Raw genomic sequence first — 25,622 nt, 5'->3', positions numbered from 1 at the left:
TTATGAACCTGGTACCATCCTACAGATTGTAAAAGATATAGAAATAACCACAAACTCCCACCTTCTATAGGAAGCCTTTCCCAATTCCCCTCAATACTAGTGCTTTCCCTCTTGATTAATGCCAGTTTATCCTGTGTGTAGCTTGTCTATACATTGCTGTTTGTAGGTTGTCTCCTCCATTGGGCTGTAAGCTCCTTGAGACCAAGGATTGCAAAAATCCTTGCAAAAAAAAAAAAACCACCAAATGAGTCTTGGAAAATGTAAAGACTAGAATTGGAAAGCATGGATCTCAAGCTGAAGATTCAATTAAGTCAGTTAAGTTTAAAGATATTCTATTTTATTAAAAATAATTAATTTAATGTTCTTCCTAGAGTGGGGTCCCGATTGGGAAAAAGCCACAAAATACAGTAATAAGTAAAAAGCCATAAAAACTTAGACTCTGTGAAAGGCTGAAGCCCGGACATGGTGACCTGTTTACAATCACAATTTAGATGCTGAATTATATTTTAGACACTGAGTCATAACTTAAGATACCTATGAAGAATATCGTGACCTCTATGTGAAGGAACATGATCGATACACAAACATATGTTTGGGCACATCATTGGCTTAACTCCCAAGCTGATTACTAAGTAGAAAACCAAAAATATCCACCAATCAGTAGTGAAGCACTCTCTAGCTCCTCCTGCCTTTGTCTGTTTTCTATAATTCTTAGGGGTTCTTTAGTGGGGATTCACTGACTGGTCTGACTGCCAAGAATGATATCCTGGCAGGGATCCATCCTACTGCCCCAAATGTAAGTAACCCAAATTGATTAAACTATTACCTAAAATCAGTCTGGAGCTCTTTGACCTCTTCCTTGGTATAAAAAGAACACCCCACGATTATGAGGGAGGCATAAGGTTCTCTAGGTGGGGGAATTCCAGTCCTTACACCTAGAAATGTTACTAGAAAATATAATTTGACCTATGAATGTACATCTTTTCTTGGGCAGAAACAATAATAAAAGCATTTTTAACTATTTTGATTTATTAGAACAATCTACTTGGCATTATTAAGAACTAACATCACCAGAGAGAGCTATTGGGAGAAAAAAGTGTATCATTTAAGTGAAAATTTAAAATGTGAAATTGATTTGAATGTTTTTGGGGATTTGTATATGATAGGTAGAATCAAAGAATGCTCTACTCCCTTCAACTATCCAAAAAGCTAAAATCATAGTTAATGCCATTATAATCAGCCGAAGTTGAGAGAAGTTTCAGTTTAATTAATATAATTTGCATAAGAGTGAGATATACTTTAACAGTAGATCACTTATCAGATTCAACGACAATTAAGATATTGGGAAAAGAATTAGGAGATTGGGAGGCAACTCCATTTGTCAAATCATGACTGAGTCACAACCATAGGTCGGCTATGGATACAAGAGTTTGGCAAAAATGAACGAAAGCATTCTTCAGGAATCAATTGGTTACATGGAATTTACAACAAAGAGTATAGAATATTTTATTGCTATTTGTAAATTGTGTGCTACACATCTTTTATATCAGTAAAATGCATAATAGCTATGTATATTTGTGGGCATGAATTTTTTTTTGAGAACTTTTTGTTAGAGATTTCCCAACACGCCACTGTAAAAAGACTAAGAAAGGAAGATAAAAGCTAACAAAATATCATTGACTTTGAAGGGGAGTGGAAACCTATGAAACAGCAGCTTCAGGGAAGTGGCAGGAATGGAAACCATGCCATGACAGGTTAAGGGACGAGAGAGGAAGTAGGGGCAACAGGAAGAAACTGGGAGCCTAAGGAAAGAGAATCGATTTCCACTGCCATAGGGAAGTTCTCATGAATGTTGGAGAGGTAAAATTACACCCAAGAATGCTCTTAATGGACTTGTTTTCAATTTTGCAAGCATGTTCCATGTTGTAGCTGTGTAGGAAACAAACTGAAATGTTCATACCTTTTGTATTTCTGAGAAAGAAAACGATATTTTGATTCTGAAATTCTTCGGGAACAGAATCATGACACACCTGAAGGTACATTCGGTCAACTATCTGCTTGATGGTTTTCTGAAACACAGAAGACATAGAAGGCTTTGACACAGAAATATGTATATTTCTTGCATCCTTCATCCAAAGGGGGGAAAAGGGAGACAATGTTGAAGAGACTGGCATTATTTCCCAGTACCCAAACGCCAGCGACATGAGTAGTGTGGCAATAAAATTCCTCAGAGGAGGAAGCTATAAATTTAGCTGTGAATTCTAACCTTGATCTTCCTGCTGGTTTTGGCATAAACATGTCTTGGTTGTGAGTGGGATAAAAGTGATGACTTCTCAAAGATTTAATAATAGATTGCCTGGACCGAAGACTTAGGTTTCTAATAACTGGATGTGTGTGAGAGGTGGAAACTTCTCAGGTAGTATTCTAAAATCTAGACAGATTTGTACCAAAGACTTAGCAGCCTGAGCTGGCAGCCTGGGACCCTTACCTTACTTCCCTGGTCATAAGTTGAAGTTTTTGCTAAGTCAATTTAATGTGTAGGAGAAGAAAGTACAGACCCTTCATATCTAACCACAGGCCCATATGCCCCAGACTTGTTTCCACTAACCCCCATCTGACATGTACAAATATAAAATTGGAAATCCTGTTACAGAACTACAGACAGGTCACCATGTCCTAAAATTCCCATGATTCATAAAATATTGTCTGCTTTCCTATCTATTTTGACACTGCTAGACATGTATTTTCTGCTTTCATATCTATTTTGATATTGCTGACATTTTATTTGCTGTATAAGCATATTTTTATGGTCAGACACAGGGAGGGGGGAAAGGAGTGGTCTTTTGGGTATATAATCAAGCTTTACTTCTTGTATTTCCAGCCTCTCTCCCCAGACTGCTTCTGGTGATGATGATTCCCCCTTTCCCATGGGAGGTAATAAAAACTTTTTGTTTCTCTTGGGAAACCTCTGAGTTACTGAATTTAATTTGGGCAAGGGTCTTTGTCCCACACATCTGCCTTCTAAACTTTCCTGGCCTCTGAAATGGGATACCAATATGCCAACTCTGCCCTCTCAGATGGGGCAAGTGCCCACCCATCCTGAGACATCTTGCCCATGTCCTGGGACCACACATTCCTAGATCTTAAAGGAACTTCAGAGGCCCCATCCTTTTACAAGATGAGGGAACTGAAGTACTGGTGGGCATAAGTAATTTTTTTTTAAATGAATGAATCAGGGCAGCTAGGCAGTGTAGTGAATAGTGCACTGGCCCTGGAGTCAGGAGGACCTGAGTTCAAATCCCACCTCAGACACTTAACACACACACACACAAAAAAAAAAAAAAACTAGCCGTGTGGCCTTGGGCAAGTCACTTAACCCCAATTTCCCTACCTTCCCCCTCCAAAAAGCAAAAAGAAAAAAAAATGAATGAATTCTATTTTTCCCACCATTGATTTACATATACCAAAGGCAGGATTTGAACCTGGGACTTCAGACTCCAAGATCAACCCTCAATCAACTCTCACCACACTGATTCCTACACATTCACCAGAGGGCCTCCCCACCCCAAATGCTGAGGGCCTTCCTCAAGTTCTGCCCAAAAAAGGCCTATGAAAGCAGAGCGTGCTTAGATTCTGGTTGGTGAGATCAGATGTCACATTCACTGGGATAAAAGGGTCCCTCTTTAGGAGAATGTTGTTCAACAACTCAGCACCAAATGAGCAGAGACTGCAAATTTAAAGCCCTATAGAAATGCTATTACAAAGCTATTATTAGCTGGAGGGATGTATTAATAAGTGAACTACTATAAAAAGCTAAATAGCATATGTAAAGTGTTTTAGAGAGCTTTAGGTGCTATTTAAATATCCCTTATTATTATTAGAGAGGAAGTGTGGGATACAAGATAAAAGCTGGTCCTTGGAGAGAGGAAGACCTCGGTTCAAGTTCCACCCCTGGCCCCAGACCTGACCCATCTCTCTGCCACAGACAACCACAACCCTGAGTGGCACAGAGGTTGGAATGGCGGGGGGATTTTTTTTTCTTCAGGAGTTCCCTTTACCACTGAAATCAGAAGTCTAGTAAACAAAAGCAAAATAGTATTATTATCTTGTTCTTAGATTGTAAGCTCCTTGAGGGCAGGCACTACCTTTTGCCTTTCTTTATATATCCAAAGCTTACACCAGGGCTTGGCATATTGTTTTTGTGCAGTCATGTCCAGTTATTTGTGAGTGACCCTGTGGACCAAAGTGTCCATAGCATTTTCTTGGCAAAGATCCTAGACTGCTTTGCTATTTCCTTATCTAGTGGATTAAAGCAAACGGAAGTTAAGTGACATGCCCACAGTCACACAGCTAGTAAGTATCTGAGGCTGGATTTGAACTCCAGTCTTCCTGCCTCCATACTCTATTCACTGAGCCATCTAGCTGCCTCTGTGCCATTTGGCATATAGTAGGTGCTAAATAAATGCTTAATAACTGTTTATTGACTATTCTTTTCATCTTTATTAGTATAATTATTGCATTTTCATGAAACTTCATACAGAGTGATAGGCTATTATGAATTTCTATTCTGCTCCCGACCCGACCCTCCACTGAAGTCCTCCTCCCATGCAGCACTGTGGAAGGTTCTTATGGCTATTCCAGCACAGGCAAGTTCTAGCAGGCCCTACCAGGGGACCAAGAACACAGCTAGAGATAAACCATTCGTCTGTCACATGGGGCAGGGCACAACCAAACTCAGACTTGGCACCAAATTATCCATAAGGCAGTGGCTGGTTCCTCCACAGCAGCCCTCTAAGGCCAAGTTCTAGAGGAGCTACGTTCAGGAAAGAGAAGCCCCACCCCCAGGGAATCCTCACTCCTCCAGACACCGCAGAAGCAACGGCTCCCCACCCATCAGCCCGAGACACTGGCACAGGGGCAGGAAAAGAGGGAAGGGGGCCCTCACCTTCACTGGGGTCTTTTCCCCTCCTTCTGTTTCTGTGTTTGTAGTCGTCTGAAGTGTTGACTCACTCTTAAGGACTGACTGCCGGGCTGGAAAGACAGCATTGAAGAGAAGATGTGGTCATGAGAGGCTGCTTTTCCACAATAATTACACAGGGGTCTTTTATCTGGAAAAATTTGTGCGTAAGTCAATGTAAAAAGGAAATGAATAGGGGCAGCTAGGTGGCACAGTGAATAGAGCACCGGCCCTGGAGTCAGGAGGACCTGAGTTCAAATCTGGCCTCAGACACTTAACACAAAAACTAGCCGTGTGGCCTTGAGCAAGTCACTTAACCCCAATTGCCCTCCAAAAAGCAAGGGAAAAAAAGGGAAATTAATCCTGTTGTTCTCATTGACTTACATCAAAATTGAAGACTGCTTTGAGCTGGTCCCTCCCACTTGAGACTTGTGTCCTCTTACTATCATCACCATCATCATCAATTATTAATGACATTATTCAGATTATTAATATTAGATTATCTTTGTAGTATTGGTCGTTAATAGGAAATGGGGTCTGGGCCTATGATTTCATCGGTATAAAAGAACTCTCAGGTCCCTGTACTGATGCAGGTCCAAACCTCTCTTCATTTTCTGGTCTTAGCTGCTTACAGCATAGGGCAGCTAGGGAGTGCCATAGTGCAAAGAGCATGGGACCTGGAGGAGGGAAGACTCCTCTCCCCGAGTTCAAATCCAGCCTCTGACACGTACTAGCTAGGTGACCCTGGGCAAGTCACCTCACCCTGCTTGCCTTCAGTTTCCTCATCTGTAAAATAGACTGGAGAAGGAAATGGCGAGCCCCTCCAGTATGTTTGCCAAGAAAACCCCAAAGGGGGTCACAAAGAATTAGATATGACTGAAACAACTGCCACAACAACAAATGCTTACAGCAGAGAGAGGCTAAGTGATTTCCTCAGGGTCACACAGCCAGTAGGTTTCAGAAGAACTTGAACCTTGGTCTTCCTGCTCCAAGGCCAGCTGCCCATCACCAATAATGGATTGTAGATAGCTCTTTACAATTTTTAAAAAATTTTCCCCTCAATAGTATTTTATTTTTTCTAATTAGGTGTGAAGATAGTTTTCAACATTCATTTTTAAAAGATTTCAAGTTCCAAATTTTTCTTTCTCCCTCTCCTTCCCCCTCCCCAAGATAGTAAGCCATCTGATATAGGCTATATATATACAATCATATTGAACATATTTCCACATTAGTCATGTAGTAAAAGAACAAATGGAAAAAAATCATGATAAAGTGGGGAAAAGGTGAAAATAGTATGCTTCAATCTGCATTCAGATTCCATGGCTCTTCCTCTGCAGGTGGATAGATAGCATTTTCCATCATGAGTCTTTTAGAACTGTCTTGGATCATTGTAGAGCTGAGAAGAGCCAAGTCTGTCAAAGTTGATCATTGCGCAATGACACTGTTACTGTATACAGTGTTCTCCTGGTTCTGCTCACTTCACTCAGCATCAGATCATGTAAATCTTTCCAAGTTTTTCTGAAATTCATCTGCTCATCATTTCATATAGCACGATAGAGTTCCATGACATTCATATACCACAATCATTCCGCAATTGATGGGTATCCCTTCAGTTTCCAATTCTTTGCCACCACAAAAAGAGCTTGATTGCTGCTTTATAACATAGTTTTAGATCGGGTGCAGCTAAGCCACTTTCCTTTGCATTTTTTTTATTAATACCCTTTATATTCTTGAACTTTTGTTCTTCCATATGAATTTTGTTATTATTTTTTCTAGCTCTATAAAATAATTTTGAGTAGTTTAATTGGTATGGCACTGAAAAAGTAAATTAATTTAGGTAGAATTGCAATTTTATTATATTAGCTTGGCCTACCCATGAGCAATTTATATTTTTCCAGTTATTCAAATCAGATTTTATTTGTTTGAAAGTGTTTTATAGTTGTGTCCATACGGTTCCTGGGTTTGTCTTGGCACGTGGACTCCCAAATATTTCATATTGTCCACAGTTATTTTAAATGGAATTTCTCTTTCTGTCCCTTGCTGCTGGGTGGTTCTTTAAGTCTTGCAAAGTACTTTATATGCATTTGGACCTCACAAGGGAGATTGAGTGATTCTGCAAGCACAATACTAGCTTTGTAATCAGTGGACTTGGGTTCCACTCTCCCTGACTACTTGTGTGGCCAGAGAGATATTCTGCCATTTTCTCGCTAGAACAAATATTCCTCATCTATAAAAAGAGGGAGTTGGACTAAGATAGTCTTTAAAGTCCCTTGCAACCTGAAATCTGTGATCATAGCTTTGCTTCTATGGCCTGGTAAGGTAGGCACTATAGATATTACTGAACTCATTTTAAAGATAAGAAAACTGAGGCAGGGTCACACGACAAGAATCTGAAGCTGGCTTTGTTTAGCTCTCTCCTATAAAATACTTACTGTACAATCAGAGGTTCTGTCAAAGAAACTTTGGGCAACTTATCTTACAAAGAAAAACATAAAAAGTCCTTTTATGTTATAAATTGAGAGTTCAATTATTTCAGTCCCGTCTGACTCTTCATGACCCGATTTGGGATTTTCTTGGCAAAGATACTAAAGTGGTTTGCCATTTCCTTCCACAGATCATTTGACAGATATGGAAACTGAGGCAAGTAGGGTTAAGTGACTGGCCCAGGGTCACCCAGTTAGTATGTGTCTGAGGCTGGATTCGAATTCAGATCTTCCTGATTCCAGACCTGGTGCTCTATCCACTGCACCCTCAAGTCACCTCAAATCAATCTGCTTCAAAAGTTGGTTGGTTTCCTTGTCACAGACTTTCCTAAAACAGGACAATCAGGCAATGGGGAAAAGGCTTCTCCCTCTGGCCCCATCCTCAGTGCCATGCTCTTCTCCTTTCCTCCTGTGGTTTCAGCTCTCATGTGACTTGCCCCTTTCTGCTCTGGACGCCAGCCTCCTCCCAGTTACCCAGCTTCACAATCTCGGAGCTGCCCTTTGACTCTTTCCTTGGTCTCAAAGCTCAGCCAGATAGTGTTAGAATTTATTATGCAATGCTTTGGCAATGAGACAAAAGTTTCCTTTAATTTTTCTTCTTCTCAATCACCTATCAGGCACAGAACCAACACATTTTTCTTCTTTGCTCTATTTATTGTCTAAATCTCTTGTTAATTTTCACTCCTAAATCTTTCTTTTACAATTTCTTTAGACTCTTGACTGATTATGACATTGTTTCTTTCAATAATATTCACATGGTGCTTTAAGATTTGCAAAGTGCTTTACAAATATTACCTCATTTGGTCCCCACAATAATCCTAGGAGGTTATTATCTCCATTTTACAGGTGGAGAAACTGAGGCAGGTGGAAGTCAGATGACTTGTCCAGGGTCACACAACTAATAAGTGTCTGAAGCCAAATTTTAACTCTTCCAAGCCCAGTGCTCTATCTATCTGTTTTTTAAAGAACTTAGGGACAGCTAGGTAGCACACTGAATAGAGCACTGGCCCTAGAGTCAGGAGGACCTGAGTTCAAATTTGGCTTCAGACACTTGGCACTTACTAGCTGTAAGACCTTGGGCAAATCACTTTGACTCCTATTGCCTTGCCTTCCCCCTTCCAGACAAAAAAACAGAGAACTTAAAACATTTTTGAGGGGACTTACAAAGTTGAACATTAGGGCCCCACTCTAGTTAATGTGCCCTGTCTCCTCAAATTAACCCTATTTATTTTATATATCTGTTTATCTGGTACGGTTCCCCTCCCCCAAGAGAATTCAGTCTCTCTGAGGGTAAGGGCTGTTTTTTCTGTTTGTCTTGGTATTTCCCAGGCCTTGTACAGCCCTTTGCACATAGTAAGCATAATCCAACCTGCCGTGGTGGATTGGACCAGATTGGCCTTCAGGAAAACTATTCTTCTAGCTCCATACTCCTGCCACTCAGTTTGGGGGAAGGGAGCTTAGCAATTCATTCCTCCAAAAGCCAGGGGATCTGCAGAAGGATATTTAAACTAGTTCCTGGGGAGGGGGGAGGGGGGGCGTGTAGCTTCCACTCTAGGGAGCAGGAGAAAGTGATAGCCATTCTCTTCTTGTTCATCTCTTCATCTGAGGGACTTAATAAAAGAGCCCTGCCATCTTTTGGGCTTGGAATGCTGATGCTGCCAACAGAAACCAGTTTTCTCCTCTGAAACCTGCTTAGAAAAGTGGGCATTTTTTATTTCTATCCCTGGGTCCTGTCATCAGAGCCAGCGAGGTGCATGTGGCACTTTGGAAACAGAAATGCTTCTTTAAAACCATAAAGGTGAGAAAAATCACGGCCCTAAATCCTTGTTCTTTTCCTGACTGGCATATAATCCATAACTCCTGCCTCTGAAATGGTTGCTAGAATCCTGGAGTGCCTGGGCATATCTAAGGCCGATAGGTTCAGGTGGTCAGGCACCAGGATCTAATGAGGCTGAGGACTCTCTTTCCCTCCGTCCCTGGACCAGTAAAATGGGCTGGGGAAGGGTAAATGAAGGAATAGGAGCTGCCACACTGATCCAACCCATTGGGGTTACATCCAACACAATTCTAATCCCAGCTAGCCAACCCCAGTACAGAGGGACTAGATGAAAGAACAGAAACAGGCAAATTCAAATGTGGCCATTCTTGCAGCTTTGCCACCATTTCCAGAGAAACAACTCAGCCCCATCACCACCCTCTCTTGTATCAGAGGAAGAGTCATCCCCTCTTACTGGCTATGGCCAGTCCCTCTCTCTGCCCTTGACATAGGCCTCTCTGAGCCTCAGTTTCCTCACTTGTAAAACGAGGCTAACCCTACTTGTACCACCTACATCATGTACTCTGCGCACTTTAAATATGAGATGATGATTATTGATCACATCCTTTCCTGCCTCCTCTGTGACTGAGCTTTCGTTTTTACCTTCCCATCTCACCACAAACATGCCAAGGACTCAGGGGTGGCTAAGTGGCACAGTGAATAGAGCACTGGCCCTGGAGTCAGGAGGACCTGAGTTCAAATCTGGCCTCAGACACTTAACACAAAAACTAGCCATGTGACCTTGGGCAAGTCACTTAACCCCAATTGTCCTATCTTCCCCCCTCCAAAGAAAAAGAAAAAAACATGCCACAGACTCCCTAATCCCCCCAAAAAAATCTCTTCCCTTGACCATCCCCAAGCCGTCTGGCTATTTTTCCGTCTCTCCCACCATTCTCTGTCAAACTTTTGGGAAGAAATGTCTACACCTGATGCCTTTACTTCATCTTTCTTCCATTTACTCTCTCAACGACTTGTAATCTGGCAGGATCTAGGGAAATCCTCTCTCGAAGGTCATCATGACTTTTTCAGTCCTCCATCTCCTGGACCTCTTTCTGAGTGGCTTAAAGTGGAAAGAGGCTTTGGAATTCAACTCCTCAAAACCTATGTCTGACACTTACTGGATTACAACTTGAATGACCTTGGGCAATGTTTCTGGCCTTCACTGAATAAGGAGGCTAGACTAGACCCAGGCTCTGAAACTGAGACCCTGTGATGGCCTCCCACACACACCGATGCACACTGCCCTGTTTATATGCTTTTTTTGCCTCCAGTAGAATGTAAGCTTCTCAAGGACAGGAAGGGACTTTTATTTCTGACTTCAAATCTCCACTGCCTAGTACAGTGCTTGCCAAACTGAAGCAAGTTCTTGACTGAAAATGCTATCATGCATCCAAAGCCCAAGTCTTCTCTTCTTTGAATGATCCCCATATCCTGATCTAAATCTCACTCTTCAGCTCTTACCTCTCTCCCAGGATCCATGGCTACAGCTTCAATGACTTACCAGCAATAAAAATTCAATATGAATTTATTATACAGTATTTCCGCTCAAAACTGTTCCTCCTCCTGGCTTCCTATCAACAGAACTACCATTAATTATCTATTTGGAGCCCTGGTGTTACAGATGACTATTCACAGAATCACCAAACTGGAAGGGGTTCTGGAGGTCATTTGGTCCAATCCATGCCCACCAAAGAATACCTTCTCCTCTTATCCCCGACAGGTGACCGTGGAGCCTCCAGTGAGGGAGAACTTATGCCCGTTACACTTTGGGAGGACTCTCCTTGTTAGGAAGGTCTTCCTTCCACAGAGCCAAAATCTGCTTCCTTGCCTCTTTGGCCTGCCTTACACCTAATTCTGAGAGATGGGACAAAAAGTAGTCAGCATGCCAACTCTCACTTCCCGTTCCATGTCTCCGCGTCCTCATCTCTCCAATGAGGAAATGAGAGGAGAGGATCACTAGGGCCCCTTCCACCTTGAAAATTCTGTGCTGTAGACTGAAGAATCCTATAACTGCATCCCCCATGAGGCAGGGTGTTGGGACAGAAAAAAGACTAGATATCGGGGCAGCCAGGTAGCACAGTGAGTAAGAGCACCGGCCCCAGTGTCGGGATGACCTGGGGGATCAAATCCGGGCTCAGACACTTAGCATCCACCCAGAAACACCTGGCCGTGTAACCTTGAGCAAGTTACTTAACCCTGATTGCTTAAAAAAAAAAATACTAGATATGGGTGTGAATCTTGGTTCTGCTACCTTCCACCTGTGTGACTTAGGGGAAAAAATCACTCCATCTCTCTGGGCCTGAATTTCCTCCTCTATAAAATGAGAAAGGTCTCTAAGCTCCCCTCAAAACCCTCTAAGTTTCATTGCTTACTACATGCCTATGTAAGCACAGAATCTGAAAGCTGGACAGGAACTTCCAGTCATCTAAACAAACCCAAAGCAAAAAAAGGAATCCCTTCCATAACATCTCTCTGTGCCTCAGTTTTCCCATCTGGCCCTGAGGGCCTTGAAGGTCTCTCCCAGTTTTAAATCTATGACCTTCTGAAGACCTCCACCCAAGGCATTCTCATTCCACTTGGGGTGTCTCTCATTGTTGGTCGTAATGTCTACCCAACATCAAACCCAAATACACCTCTTTACAACTCCTACTCCCTGCTCTGGGGGCCAAATAGAACAGGATCCCCCTTCTCCATGACAATTCATCACATATTTGAACAGAACTACCTTATCTCTTCCAAGACCCCGGCAGAACATCCCCATCACACAACACGTACAGATAGAAGTAGACAGACCTAATCCCTGCCTTCTAAACCCCTTCACCTCCCATGTGCATCTGGCTATCAAGTCCTACTTATTCTGCTTTCACAGTGTCTCTGGCATTCAGGCCCTCTACAACCCATGGACCTTCCGGTCTGCTACTGCTACCAGACTAGTCTTATTTCATGACATAGGTCTATCCATGTCCCTTTTCTTCTCAAAATCCTTAAGTGGCTCTCTAGAGCCTGCTAGGCAAAGTTCACCCCATTTCAGAGTTAGGAGGAACCTCAATCACCATCTGACATAACTGATATGTGAAGAGGACAGATCCCTCTAAAAAGCCCATGATGAGTGACTGTCAGACCCCCACTGATGGGGCCCTACCATTCCACTTTGGGACAGCTCTTTGAACCTCCCACTTAGCCCTGTGTTCTGGGGATGAATAGATTCCATATTCCTCCTTCAAAAATGCAAACAGTCCTTGAAAACACTAAGATATTTCAGAACCACAATTCTTCAGTCCTTTGAATTGCACATCCCAAGTTCCTTCAACTGATCTCCATGTGACATGATCTCCAATCCCCTCAGCAGCCTGGTTATCTGCATCTGAACACATTCCAGCTTGGCAATACCCTGCCTATAAGAGGGTGTCTAAGATTTAATATGAGGTTCCAGACATGCTCTGACCAGGGCAAAAGATGAAGCAACAATCACTCCTCATCCTGGACACTGTGCCTTAATCTAACCAAACTGAACTGCTCTCTGTCTCCAGAACCCACCTTCCCTGCATTTCCCCACCTCTCTTCCTCTACTCGACCTGGCCCATATTCATAGAAGGCTTTCCCCTACTGGGGAGCTCTTATTTATGCTCTAAAGCCAAATTCAAATACCCTCTCCTCCTGGAAACCTTCCCTGATTTCCTTCAGTCAAGAACAACCCTCTCTTCCTAATATACTTTGGTGACACTCTAATAAATTTTATTTAAAATTATAGCTATCTGTCCATGTATCATATCTTCTTAATGGACCGAAATATCCTTGAGGACAATCCACACATTTTATCTAACTTTCCTATCTCCCACAGAGCCTAGTACTGCACACCGTAAGAGCTTAATAATGTTTATTGGTTAAGTTTTACTCCAATCATTCTTTGTTAAGAGAACAGAACCTATAATGGGAAACGATTCTTGTGTTTTTGAAAAGGAATAAATGAGAGTTGAGAGGCAGCATGGTATAGCTGATAGAAAATTGGCCTCTTGAGTCAGGAAGATCTGAGTTCAAGTCTGCCTTCTGACCCATCCTGGCCAGTTGACGCCACCCCTAAGCGCCCCAGGGAGATAGAGCCCTACCACTCTGTGTAGTGAAGAAGCTGTCGACAAGAACTTCCCAACAAGAGGGAGGGAATTTGCTTATCTGGAAGTTCCCTAGATCAGTGGAATCCCACATCTGGGACCTGCCCCATGTTGCTTGTCCTTCATTCTCGAAGGGGATCGTGCCATCAGGGAAGTGACGCCATGACTTGCAAGCACATTGGATTTAAATTAGGCAGGGCTGTGCAAAGTCATCTGGGTCCAGTGGCCAGATATGGATCGTGAGTTACTAATGGCGGCATGGAGGTGGAGCTGCTGGGCAGAAAGGGGTCAAGTCAGTGCTCTTTCTGGAGAAAGCTCATGCAATTGCTAGTACCGTATCATTATCATTATCGAATCAAAACCACTCCGAGGAAATTCTCTGGAAGAAAAGACACCTCTAGGTTATTGAGTGATGACCTGATGTCTCAGTACCCAAGACAACTCTCTAAGACTATATGTTACATCAAATTGCTTGCCGTTTTAGGAAGAGAGGAAGGGATGGAGGAAAGGAGGGAGAAAACTTTGGAACTCAAAATTCTATAAAAATGAATGCTAAATTGGGCAAGTCACTTAACCCCAATTGCCATGACCTCCCCCCTCCAAAAATAAATTAATGAATGAATGAATGAATAAATGCATAAATAGATAGATGGTAGATAGATAGATAGATAGATAGATAGATAGATAGATAGATAGATAGATAGATAGATAAATGAACATGAATGCTAAAGGGGTGGCTAGGTGGCATAGTGAGTAGAGTGCCAGCCCCGGAGTCAGGAGGACCTGAGTTCGACTCTGGCCTCAGACACTTAACACCCACACAAAAAACTAGCTGTGTAACCTTGGGCAAGTTACTTAACCCCAATTTCCCTCCAAAGGGCAAAAAAAAAAAAAAGAATGCTAAAAATTGGCTTTACATGTAATTGGGGGAAAATACCATTAAAAAAGGTGGATTTCTTTTTTAAAAAAAAGAAAGAAAAGAAAGTTATATGTTGTAGAGAAGATACTGACCTGAATAGGTGGAGGGAGTTTGCTTACTTAGGATTTCTCTATATTCCCTTTCCCGAGGTTTGCAGAACACTTTACATGGGCCATTTGATCCTCACAACAATCCTGGGAAGTGGGTGCTGCTATTATCCCCATTTTACAGATGAGGTGACTGAGACTGAGAGACGCCAAGTTTGCCCAGGGTCATATAGCTAGTAAGTGTCAGGGGTAGGATTTGAACTCAGGTCATCTGGACTACAAATGTAGCACCACATCCCAACCTCTAGATAAAATTTCCACTCCGCTGTGTTAGAATGCCCTTAGGCCACATCCCTTTTTCAATACATCCAGAATTTCCATGACACACTGATTTAGTGAGGAAAAGATAGAAAAGCAAGGGCACTTGGTATAACAATGCTTGGGTTTAAAATGTTTCTGAGTCAGAACCAAGATCGAGTCTGAACAGGGATTCCCAGACAACAGTCCTGCCCTTGGGCCATACAATCATGCAATTATACTCTACTATTTCTTTACTCCTAGGGCACTACACCTGTACTCCTGTCCACTGATGCTATTCTGGAGCTCTGGCTGCCTAAATCTTCCTCCTCTTCTTCCTCTTCCGATGATGCAATTCCTGGAACTTCTTCATCACCCAAATGAAAAGAAAAAAAAAGAAATATTTTAAAACAACATCATATGGCATGGAATGTCTAAAATTGTTCCTTTCCTTAGAGCAGAAGTTTTTTTTTTTTTCTTACCCCTCTCATGTTATGGACCTTTGCTGCAGTCTACTGAGACCTAAGGACAACTACTCAGATATTCAGTCAGTCAGCAAACATTTATGAAGTAGTCATGACACACCACACACTGTGCTAAGTACTGGGGATATAAAGAGATCTCACAACAGTCCCTGCCCTCAGGAAGCTCACATTTAATGGGAGACACAACACATAAACAACTATGAACAAACAAGATCTAGATGGGGTAAATTAGCAACTGAGGCCAACAGGGTTAAGTGACTCAGGGTCACACAGCTAGTATGTGTCTGAGGCTAGATTTGAACTCAGGTCTTCCTGACTCCAAGTCAGACTCTCTGAATACTGCATCACCTAGCTGCCTAGATAGCTCAGTCAATAGAACACAAGACTCTTAATCCCAGGGTCATGGTTTCATGCCCTATGTTGAGTGACATGTATATTAGCAACTGTCTCCAAGGGAAGGCTCTAGAGTTAAAGGGGACCAGGAAAGGCTTATTACAGAAGGTGGAATTTGAACTGAGCCTTGAGGGAAGTCAGGAAGGAGGTGAGAAGAGTGAGTGTTCCAAGCACATAAAAATGTACAAAGTCTGGAGACAGAGTGTCTTGTGCAAGGAAGGTAAGGAGACCAGTGTTAGTAGATCACAGAGAACATGGAGGGAAGTAAGGTATAAGAAAATTGGAAAGGTAGAAGAGACTAGGTTCTAAAGAGTTTTAAAAAATCAAACAAAGGATTTTATGTTTGATCCTGGAGGTAGTACCAGAGAGCCACTGGAGTTTATCAAGGCAGGGAGGTGAATGGTTGGACTGAACTTTAGGAAGAATAACTTTGGTTGATGGTGAATGGACCAGAATAGAGAGATTTGAGATAGGATGGCCAATCAGGAGGCTATTGCAATGGTCCAGACATAACCTAATAAGGCGTCTGTACTAGGGAGGTGGTAGTGTCAGAGGAGAGATGTCGTAAAGGTGGGATGCACAGGACTTGGCCATAAATTGGATATGGGGGTGAGAGACAGTGAGGAATTGAGCATGACACCTAGGTTTCAAGCCTGAGGGACTGAGAGGATGGTGTCACACTGGACAGCGACAGGGAAGTTGAGAAGAGGGGAGGTTTGGGAGGCAAGATAATGGGGACAGTTGGTGTTAAATAGGCAGTCGAAGATGTAAGGCTAGAGGTAGGGAGAAGATGAGTTCTAGATAAACAGATCTGAGAATCATCTGCATGTGGATAACAAATGAATCCAGGGGAGCTGATGAGATCACCAAGTGAAAAAGTATTGAGGGAGAAGAGAAAGGGGCCCTGGGAGCCGCTCCCAGTTAGCAGGCATGATCTGGATGAAGGTCCAACAAAGGAAACTGAGACAGATAGGTAGGAGGAGAATCAGGAGAAAGAGGTGTCCCCAAAAGGTAAAGAGTATCAGGGAGAAGACAGCGACTACAAGGCTCCAAACCTACAGAGTGGTCAAGAAGAAAGGGAATCAAGAAAAGGTCATTACATATGATGATTAAGAGATATTTGGTAATCGTGCAGAAAGCAATTTCCATTGAATGATAAGCTTAGCAGCCAGATTGCAGAAAGTTAAGAAAAGAGAGAGAGGAAAGGAAGTGGAAGACAACTTCCTGAAGAAGTTTAGACAAGAAGAAAAGGATATGGGATGATAGCTAGTGAGGATGGTTAAGAAACATTAAGTGATGGAGGAGACATGGGTATGTTTGGGAAGCAGTCAGTAGAAGAAAACATTGAAGATTAGTGAAAGAGCGGGGATGATGGGAGGGAGATATCTGCTGGAGAAGATGGGATAGAATGGGAATCACTTGAGTATGCAGAGGTGTTTACCTCGGCAAGAAGAATGGTCCCCTCTTCATATGAGACAGGAGTGAAGGAGGAAATAGTGGGGGAAGGCATGGAAGTTACGCAAATGAGAGAAAATGAATGGCCTCAGCTTTTTCAGTGAAATATGAGAAAAGGTTCTCAGCTGAGAACATGGGGTCGGGGGGAGCCATGGGAAGTTTGAGGAAGGATTAGGGATTATTCTTAGAATAATGTACATAAAATAAAATATGTAGGATTACAAAGGAAACCAATTATACTGCAGTTATAAATTAAATACAGTTATAAAAAAATCTTTTTAAACAAGTTGTTCACAGACTCCAGGTTAAGAAGATTATGCCTTGGAGTCATAGGATTATGCTTATAATACTTCCAGTTTCTCTCTCTCTCTCTCTCTCTCTCTCTCTCTCTCTCTCTCTCTCTCTCCTTTCCTTCAAGATTCAGCTCAAAAGGTAAACAGGAGGGGCAGCTAGGTGGTGAAGTGAATAAAGCACTGGCCCTGGAGACAGAAGGACTTGAGTTCAAATCTGACCTCAGACACTCAAAACTTACTAGCCATGTGACCTTGGGCAAGTCACTTAACCCTAATTGCCCTGCCCTCCCCCCTCCAAAAAGCAAAAAGCAACCAAAAAAAGGTAAACAGGAAAAAGAAATCATAAGGAACTTATTAAAGTTGAACTATTTACATTCCTACATGGAAAAATGATAATTGCAACTCGTAAGATTTTTCTCAGTATGAGAACAGTTGAAGGGAATATATATGTGTATATGTATACATATATATGTATTTATAGGAGGGTATATGTGTGTATAAATATATATGTGAGTGTGTGCATATTATGTACATGTATACATAGACAGAGGTCACAGGATGAGTTGAATATGAAGGGATGATATCCAAAAAAATAAAATTAAGAGGTGAGAGAGGAATATATTGGGGGAAGGAGGAAGGAAGAGATAGATTAGGGTAAATTATCTCATATAAAAGAGGCAAGAAAAAACTGTTACAATGGAGGGGAAGAACAGGAAGGTGAAATTCAACCTTACTCTCACTGAATTTGGCTTAAGGAGGGAATAACATACACACTCAACTGGGTATCTTATTCTACAGGAAAGTTGGGGGAAAGGGGAGATGAGGGGAGATGACAGAAGGGAGGGCAGATTGGAGGAGAGGGTAATTAGAAGCACACACTTTTGAAAAGGGACAGGGTCAAAGGAGAAAGCAGAATAAGTGGGGGGGCGGGATAGGATGGAGGGAAGTTAGTCTTTCACAATATAACTACTATGGAAATGTTTTGTGTAACTACACATGTACAACCTATATTGAATTGCTTATCTTCCCAGTGGGGGTGGGTGAGGAGAGAAAAATGGAAAAAATCTGGAACTCGAAGTTTTTAAAACAAATGTTTAAAATAAAGTTGGGGCGAGGGATGAGGGAAGATACAAGGGAGAACATATTGGGGGAAGGGGTATTCAGTAGGCTCTCTATTTTGGAGTGGGAGGTAGGGGAAAGATGGAGAGAAAAATTTGTAAATCAAAATCTTGTGGAAATTAATGTTGAAAACTAAAAATAAATAAATAAATTGGGAAAAAAAAAGATTCTGCTCAAGTCTTACTTTCTACTTGAGGTCTTTCCTTATAACCCCCAGTTGTTAGTTAGTGCCTTCCTTCCTCAAACTCCCTTGTATTCATTCTGAATGTATTATTTATTATTGTTCAGTCATGTCTGACTCTTCATGAGTTCATCCTGGGATTTTCTTGACAAAGATACTGGAGTGGTTTGCCATGTCCTCCAGCTCATTTTACAGATGAAGAAACTGAGGCACATAGGGTTATGTGACTTGGTCAGGGTCACATAGTTAAGTGTCTGAGCCAGTTTTGAACTCAGGAAGATGAGTCTTCCTGACTCCAGGGCTGGCAGTTTATCCACTGTGCTGCCTAGCTGCTATGCATAATATATTCAGGGCAGGTAGGTGGCACAGGCAGTGCCCCTGCTTTCTCATTCTGGCACAGGGACCCTTCTATCCAAGATGCTGAGGGTGTCTTCCTCTAAATGACACAACATTGATGATATCACTCACAGCCAACCATTGATTGATGATTTTGCTTTCAGGTTTGCAAAGCGCCTTACATGTGGCATCTATTTTGAGGAATAAAGGAATGACAGGACACAAGCTCCTGGCCCCAATGCACCTTTCCTGCCTTATATGTCTATCTAGCCCCTTCTTGCATTCTACAGACTTTTACTGGTCTTTACACATGGCAAGCCATGTCCCACACTTGCAGGAGCTATCTCAGCACACCCCCTTTTCATCTAGAATCCTCGGTTTTGGTCAAGATTTTGGTCAAATACCACCTTCCAAGAGAAGGTTTTCTGGATTCCCCCAACCACTGGTCTCTCCACCCCACCCCCACCCAAATCATCTATTTTGCCTATATAGACACAAAGACTTTTACTGTTGCCTTTGTGACCCCAACAGCTAGCACAGTGTGAGGCACATAATAGGCATTTAATAAATGTTTGCTGATTAAAGGATTGACACCATTGGTCACCAGAGACACAAGTGATAAAGAAAACAAAATAGCGTACAGACGAATGAGCAGATCTGGTGCACGGTCACTGGAGACAAACAGAAAAAGGGCCAGGGAGGCAGAAACATGGGCACAGGGTTCATACATATGCATGGAGACCTCAGAAGGGCATACATAAAGCGTGCCGAGGACCAATTTCCTCTGCGACAAAAGTCTACATCCTCAGCATGGCATTTAGAGCCGCCGGCGATCTGGCTCCTACCTCCATTTGCACCACTCCCCTGCAACATACACTCCCCTATTCTAAGAGTCCTCCTGTCTCCTAGCATCCCCAGCTTCCCTACAAAGCACGCCCAGGCCCCGGAGGCCTTTCCAGACACCCTCAGAACTCTCTTCTTCTTCTTCAAGTTACTTTGTATCGCTTGGCAGACACTTTGTATTTTCTTATCCAGACACAAGCTGTCTCTCTCTACTTAAAGGAGGGCGGGGCTGGGATTGCTCATTTTGTTTCTTTGCAGCCTCGGCGCCTAGTTCAGTGCCTGAAAGTGCCCCCTGACTTGCACGCGTAGAAGCGCCGTGCAGAGGAAAGGCAGGGGCCAAGCAGCAGGCGAGGGTCCGGCCCTCACCTATCTCCACCTCCACCTCCTCGGTCACCACGAGGCGGTAGAAGAAGATCGCTGAGGCGCCTTCCTCCTCCGAGCTCTGGTTCAAGAAGTGCAGAATCTCGTCCTCGGCCTCCCCATCGTTCCGGTTCATCAGCTCGAGGAAGTACTCCGGTTCGGTGAGCTGAAAGGCGAGATACACCCGGTCCCGCATCCATTCCACCCGCAGATCGTCCATGTCGCTGCCGACCTCACCTCCACACCTTCCCGAGGAGTCTCGGCCCGAGCGCCGACTGTGGCCACGGCGTCCCTGGCAACCGCCGCTTCCTTCCCTGGCAACCGCCGCCTCCGCGCCGGGAGACGCTGAGACGGCCGGACCTACTTCCCAAAGGGGGAAATCTATCCCCAGCGGAAGGAGATTGACAAAGTCTCACCAGGAAAGGAAGAGTCCCTCCTCTTGGAAGGGGCCATCGAGGAAGGCGTCATTGCTTGGTCATGTTTTGAGGCCTTTCAAAACTTGCCCAGGTCCGGGCTTGCCATTGTGAACCCTCCAGGCTGCAGTGGTGTACTGGTATCCCAGTACATCAGCGCTTTAAGTCCCAGTGGCCGTCAGGTAGGCAGTAAGTAATTGAGTGCTTGCTTTGTGCCAGGCATTGTGCTAAATTCTAGGGACACAAAAATGGGCCCCAAATAGTTCCTGCTCTCAAAGAGCTCACAATTTAATGGGGGAGACAATAAGGAAACAAATACGTACAAACCAGAAGGGAAAACTAGGAAATCATTAACGAGAAGGCACTAGAATTAAGAAGGTTTGGGGAAGGCTTCTTGTAGGAGCGGAGATTTTCTCTGGGACTTCCTCCTAGGAAGCCAGGGAGGTCAGCAGGCAGAGATGAGGAGGGAGAACACTCCAGGCTTGGAGGTGGCCAGTGCAATGCCTGGAGTGCAGAGCCAGTGGGACAGCCGGGAGGCCTGTTATGGCAGAGTACACACAGGGGAGGAAGGTCTAAGATTGGAAAGGTGGGGGGTTATGAAGGGCTTTGAATACCAGAGGATTTTGTATTTGATCCCTGGAGGCAAGAGAGAGCCACTGGAGTTTACCGAGGAGGTGGATTTCCTGTACTTTAGGAAGATCATTCAAGTGGCCGAATGAAGGATGCATTGGGGTAGGGGAGAGACTTGATGCAGGGAGACCCACCCCCTAGCAGCTAGTGCACCATCCCACAGTGAGGAAGAAGGGCCAGCACCAGGGCAGAGGCAGAGCAGAGGAGGAGAATTTGAGAGGTGTTATAATGCTAAAATCACCTAGGCTTCAAGCCTGGGGAAGAGTAATAGGGGAATCAGGAGGAAAAGATACGGAGTTCTGTAGTGAATGTGGGTTTAAGATGTCTATAGGTCATTCAGTTCGAGCTAATAGGTAGCTGGAAATGTGATGAGACTCATTAGCAGTGGGATGATTAAATTTCCAGGAGATCAAAATAGTCTAGAGGAGGAAGAGGAGCCCGGACAGAGGCCTGTAGGCATGTACTGGATTCACATCTAGCAAAGGGGACTGAGATAAGGAGACACCAAGAGAGTGGTGTCTCAAAAACAGAGAAAAGAGTATGTGGAAGGTGATCAGCAATGTCCAAGGCACCAGAGATGAAGAATGGGGTCTGAGAAGAGGTCACTGGATTTGGCAGTTAGGAAATCACTGGTAACTCAGAAGTCACACGAGGTTAAGAGTGAGGAGAGAAAGTGGGGACCTCCTATTGTAGAGGCTTAGCCACAAAGGGCACCGTCTTAATGTTTACTAACCTATAGACAGCCTGTAAGATTTGAGGATGGGGCCCTAGAGTCATCTATTCCAACCCTCTCATCTAAGAGAAGGAAACACAGGCCTGGAGAGGTGGAGTGACTGTCAAAAGGTCACACAGGTGGGCTAGAACCAGATTCAAACCTGTGTCTTCTGGCACAAAACCACCATTCTTTCCACTATACCTGACAAACTGCCCTCTACCCTATGCTACAAAGGGAATTAAATGTCCAGATTTGCTCTGTGGGTAGATTTGGAGAGTGTCAGTGCATCAATATAATGTTGAACTAAGCCATCCTGGAAAGAGAAAACAAGTTTTTAATATATTCTCCAAAGTAATTCTCAAACTGCCGAACCTAACGTCCTTTTTTCAATCTTCATCCTATGATACTATTATCACCTTCTTCCTCTTCTTGGAATTTTCTTCTAGGTTTTAGTGACATTGCTCCCTCCTGGTTTCCCTCCCACTTCTCTGACCATTCCTCAGTCTTCCTTTAATGGATCTTCATCCAGTTAGGTCCTGCCTGATAACTGTGGCTCTGTCCAAGGCCCTCTTCTCTTCTCCCTCTATACAAGCCTGATGGCCTCATCAGCTCCTATGTATTGAATGATCACCAACATGCAGATCATTCTCAGATTCATCCAGCCCTAATCTCTCTGCTGACCTCCATTCCCACATCCCACTGTTCTCCCAGTCACCCAAGTTTTCCGCTTGCACATCATCCTCGATTCTCCCATGTCCCCCTACCCCAGTATCCAGCTGCCAAGTCCAAGCAGTGGCTCTCAACATTCCCTTCTCCCACCATGATGGAAGAGAGAACCCTCATTCCCTCACATCAGGGCTACTGCATGGCCTATTCTACTGGCTGGTCTCCCTGCCTTGCTCCTCTCCCTATTAGTGTCTACACACTAGTTATCTAAGTCACAGACCTGACCCAGGGTCAAATACAAAATCTATCTCTTAAAAGTGCTTCACCACTTGATCCTTCCTCTTTATAGTCTTCTTACACTTTACTTACCTGGACTCCTTACCCCCACAAAGCACTACATCTCACTTTATGCCTTTTTAATATCTTCCCCCCCCAAAATACTTGGCATTTATTTCATGTTTTGTATATAGAGAGCATGTACATGTCTCCCCCAGACAACATAAGCTCTTTGAGGGCAGGGATGTTTTCATTATCTTTGTAATCTTATCACAGAGCAGTCCTTGACACATAGTAGGGGTTTAGGAAAACCTTTTAGTGATGCATGAACTATGTTTCTGTAATAGCAAATTACTGTTCACTCACTGTAATCTAAAAATCCTTCTTTTCTTTCCTTTCCCCCAAAGAGGGGCTACATCAACTACAGAAGTAGCAGGACTAAGAGCTGAACCCCAAAGTGCCTCCTAGGCCCAAATGAGCTCCTCCCAATCCTGTCAGACCCAACTCAACACTCCTTTCCGTGATTCCTCATAGGAAGCAATCTTCCCTCTTTGGATCCGGTATGAGTAACCCCAATGTGCATCTCTCAAGCAGGACTTAATGTAATGTTTTCTGGATTAGTTTATCTCAGTCAAAAAGTGAACTCAGACTATGCCTTTGTCATTTTTGGTATCACCCCCCCAGAGCCCCACTCAGAAAGAACTTAACACACGAGATAATTCAGCTTTGCTTTTGTAGCTTTAGACCCCCCCCCCCACCTCCACACACTCCCAAAGAAACAGGAAATCCAGAGGACTATGCAGGGGCCTTCACGTCTTCTCACAAATTCTCTCCAGTAAATGTTTAGTTACTCTTTTCATTTGGGGAGCGGGTCAAGATTTTTGGCTTTCCAAATACATCAGGATACAACAAAGGCAACACACCCACATTTTTAAAAAATATGTATTTTTGTTTAATAAAATCATGTTCAACATCCAAATACTGACAGGAAGATGCAACTTTTCAATTACTGTACCTATTAAGGAGTACTCTGGCTGAATTCTCCACTGCCTCTTTCCCCTCACACAACTTTGTTTCTGCAGTCACTAAGCTGTCTCCAATAAAACTCTAGCCTTTCCTTTGGAGTTTACTACCAAAACACTATTGTCCTTCTTCTAATGCTTTAAAGATTTCTGAGCACACAGTTACCTCCAATGGCCTGACTCCAGTATGTGTCTACTGAATACCTTTATTTTAGTCTCAGCACTGAAAGTGTGCCTCATTCCTAGTATTAACCCCAATGCCAATATAGGGGCATGCAAATGAGAAAATTTCCTTATTGTAAAACAGACTAGAATCTGAGAAACTATTAGTATTTGTTTAATGCATACTTCAGTTTTCAATCGAAAATTAGTCAGGCATAATGAATAATTAAATAGTTAAACTTCCTTCATATTATAATACATGAGAGGCAGCATGGTGTAGTGGATAGAAAGCTGGACTTAAAGCCAGGAAGACCTGGATTCAAGTCCAACCTCCAATTCATACTGGCTCTGGACAAGTCACTTGACCAGTCAGTGTTTCAGGCACCTTGTTGAGACTATTAAGTACAAAAAAGGTGCCAACCTGTATTGGTGGAGGGAGTTTCCTCACCTAGAAACTCCCTATCCCTATATCACACACATACATATGTGTAGATACAGATGTATATATGTGCATGTCTGTGTTTATACACATGTGTACACACACATATGCTGATTTTATAATGTCTTATTTTAGCCTTTGTAGCTTACTGTATTTAAAAGGAGACACTGGAGTAATATTCCAAATACTCCTAGACATTAAGACCAAACAGCATTCATTAAAACTTGAAGCAATCATAAATACAAAATGGCAGTCCAACAGCTCAGTCTGTGAGAACCACCTCTTCAGCACCCTCTAACCCTCGCAATCAACCACCCAAGTTTGCTAATGCTGGTGTCTATGTCTGGCTTTCTGGCTAATTGCTGTAAATTTCTATTTTCTGATTACTTTCTCTGAAGGAATGCTTTGGCAATTTAAGGTTTTCATTCATCAAAAACTGAGATGTTTTGTCTACAACTGAGATGTCAAACTGCAAAGGTATCCAGTGCTGTACAAACCAGACTAAAATGTAAATGAGAAATGATTAACAAAATCAAAGTACAATACAACACAGATGATGCAAAATTTTTATTTTTTCTAAGTCCATATGCATTTGGGAGGGATCCATTTCTATTTGAATTTGACACCACTGGTCTACACAATGCCAAGCCTCCCTATTTAGAGTCATCTAGCTGGCTCATCCTCTTTCACATTTCTCATCATGTAGACAAAGTGTACATTTTACAACTAAAATGCACACAAGACTATCAAAGAGCTTAAATAACATTAAGAGCTACCTTTCTGGTCACATGGCAAGAACTTGTCAAGTCATAAAATTTATTTCCTGGAATCTTAAGACCCTGAAACAATCAGATTTCCAGGGAGGATACATTCACCAAAATAGAGATTTAAAAAATCACTGTTTATATAGTTCAATTCTGCATACCTTGACATTCTCTTTGATTCCAATTTGACAAGGTATCCTTCACTTCCTGATCTAGAGACCTGTTTAAGAGACAGTGAGGTCCAGTTAGAATATCACTGCAAGGAGGCAGTGAATGGATTCCAGCAGATACTGTAGTTTACTTAGCACTCTGAAAAGAACACTAGCAATTTTCATTCAGCCACTAAAATCCCACCAACAATGAATGGCACCGGTTTCACTGATTTCTAGGGATGAATTAGTAATGATAATCTTAAAAACTCAATATCAAAGCATCATAAATG

The 25,622-nt window shown here is 42.9% G+C and overlaps 1 protein-coding gene and 1 long non-coding RNA gene across 2 annotated transcripts in view; one reads left to right on the top strand and one right to left on the bottom strand.

Moving 5' to 3' along the window:
* Nucleotides 1–20,381, bottom strand: part of DNAH10 (dynein axonemal heavy chain 10) — a 172,643-nt gene extending 152,262 nt beyond the window's left edge. The window contains exons 1-2 of the mRNA XM_069081604.1: nt 19,930–20,381; nt 1,961–2,126 (exon numbers count right to left, since the gene is read on the bottom strand). Of these exons, the coding sequence (XP_068937705.1) occupies nt 1,961–2,126; nt 19,930–20,313 (550 nt within the window). The 5' untranslated portion in view covers nt 20,314–20,381. The remainder of the gene's footprint in view (nt 1–1,960; nt 2,127–19,929) is intronic.
* Nucleotides 2,701–15,042, top strand: LOC138156205 (uncharacterized). The gene is made up of 2 exons (XR_011167095.1): nt 2,701–2,934; nt 14,893–15,042. It is a non-coding gene; the product is annotated as an uncharacterized lncRNA (long non-coding RNA).
* Nucleotides 20,382–25,622: the final 5,241 nt, after the last annotated feature.

This window comes from Petaurus breviceps, unplaced genomic scaffold (genome assembly GCF_028583685.1).
Source record: "Petaurus breviceps papuanus isolate PSGF00001 unplaced genomic scaffold, PetGlider_PUasm1.0 99, whole genome shotgun sequence".
NCBI lineage: Eukaryota > Metazoa > Chordata > Mammalia > Diprotodontia > Petauridae > Petaurus > Petaurus breviceps.
The sequence above is the reverse complement of the archived record's forward strand: the minus strand, read 5'-3'. Positions and strand labels throughout refer to the sequence as shown.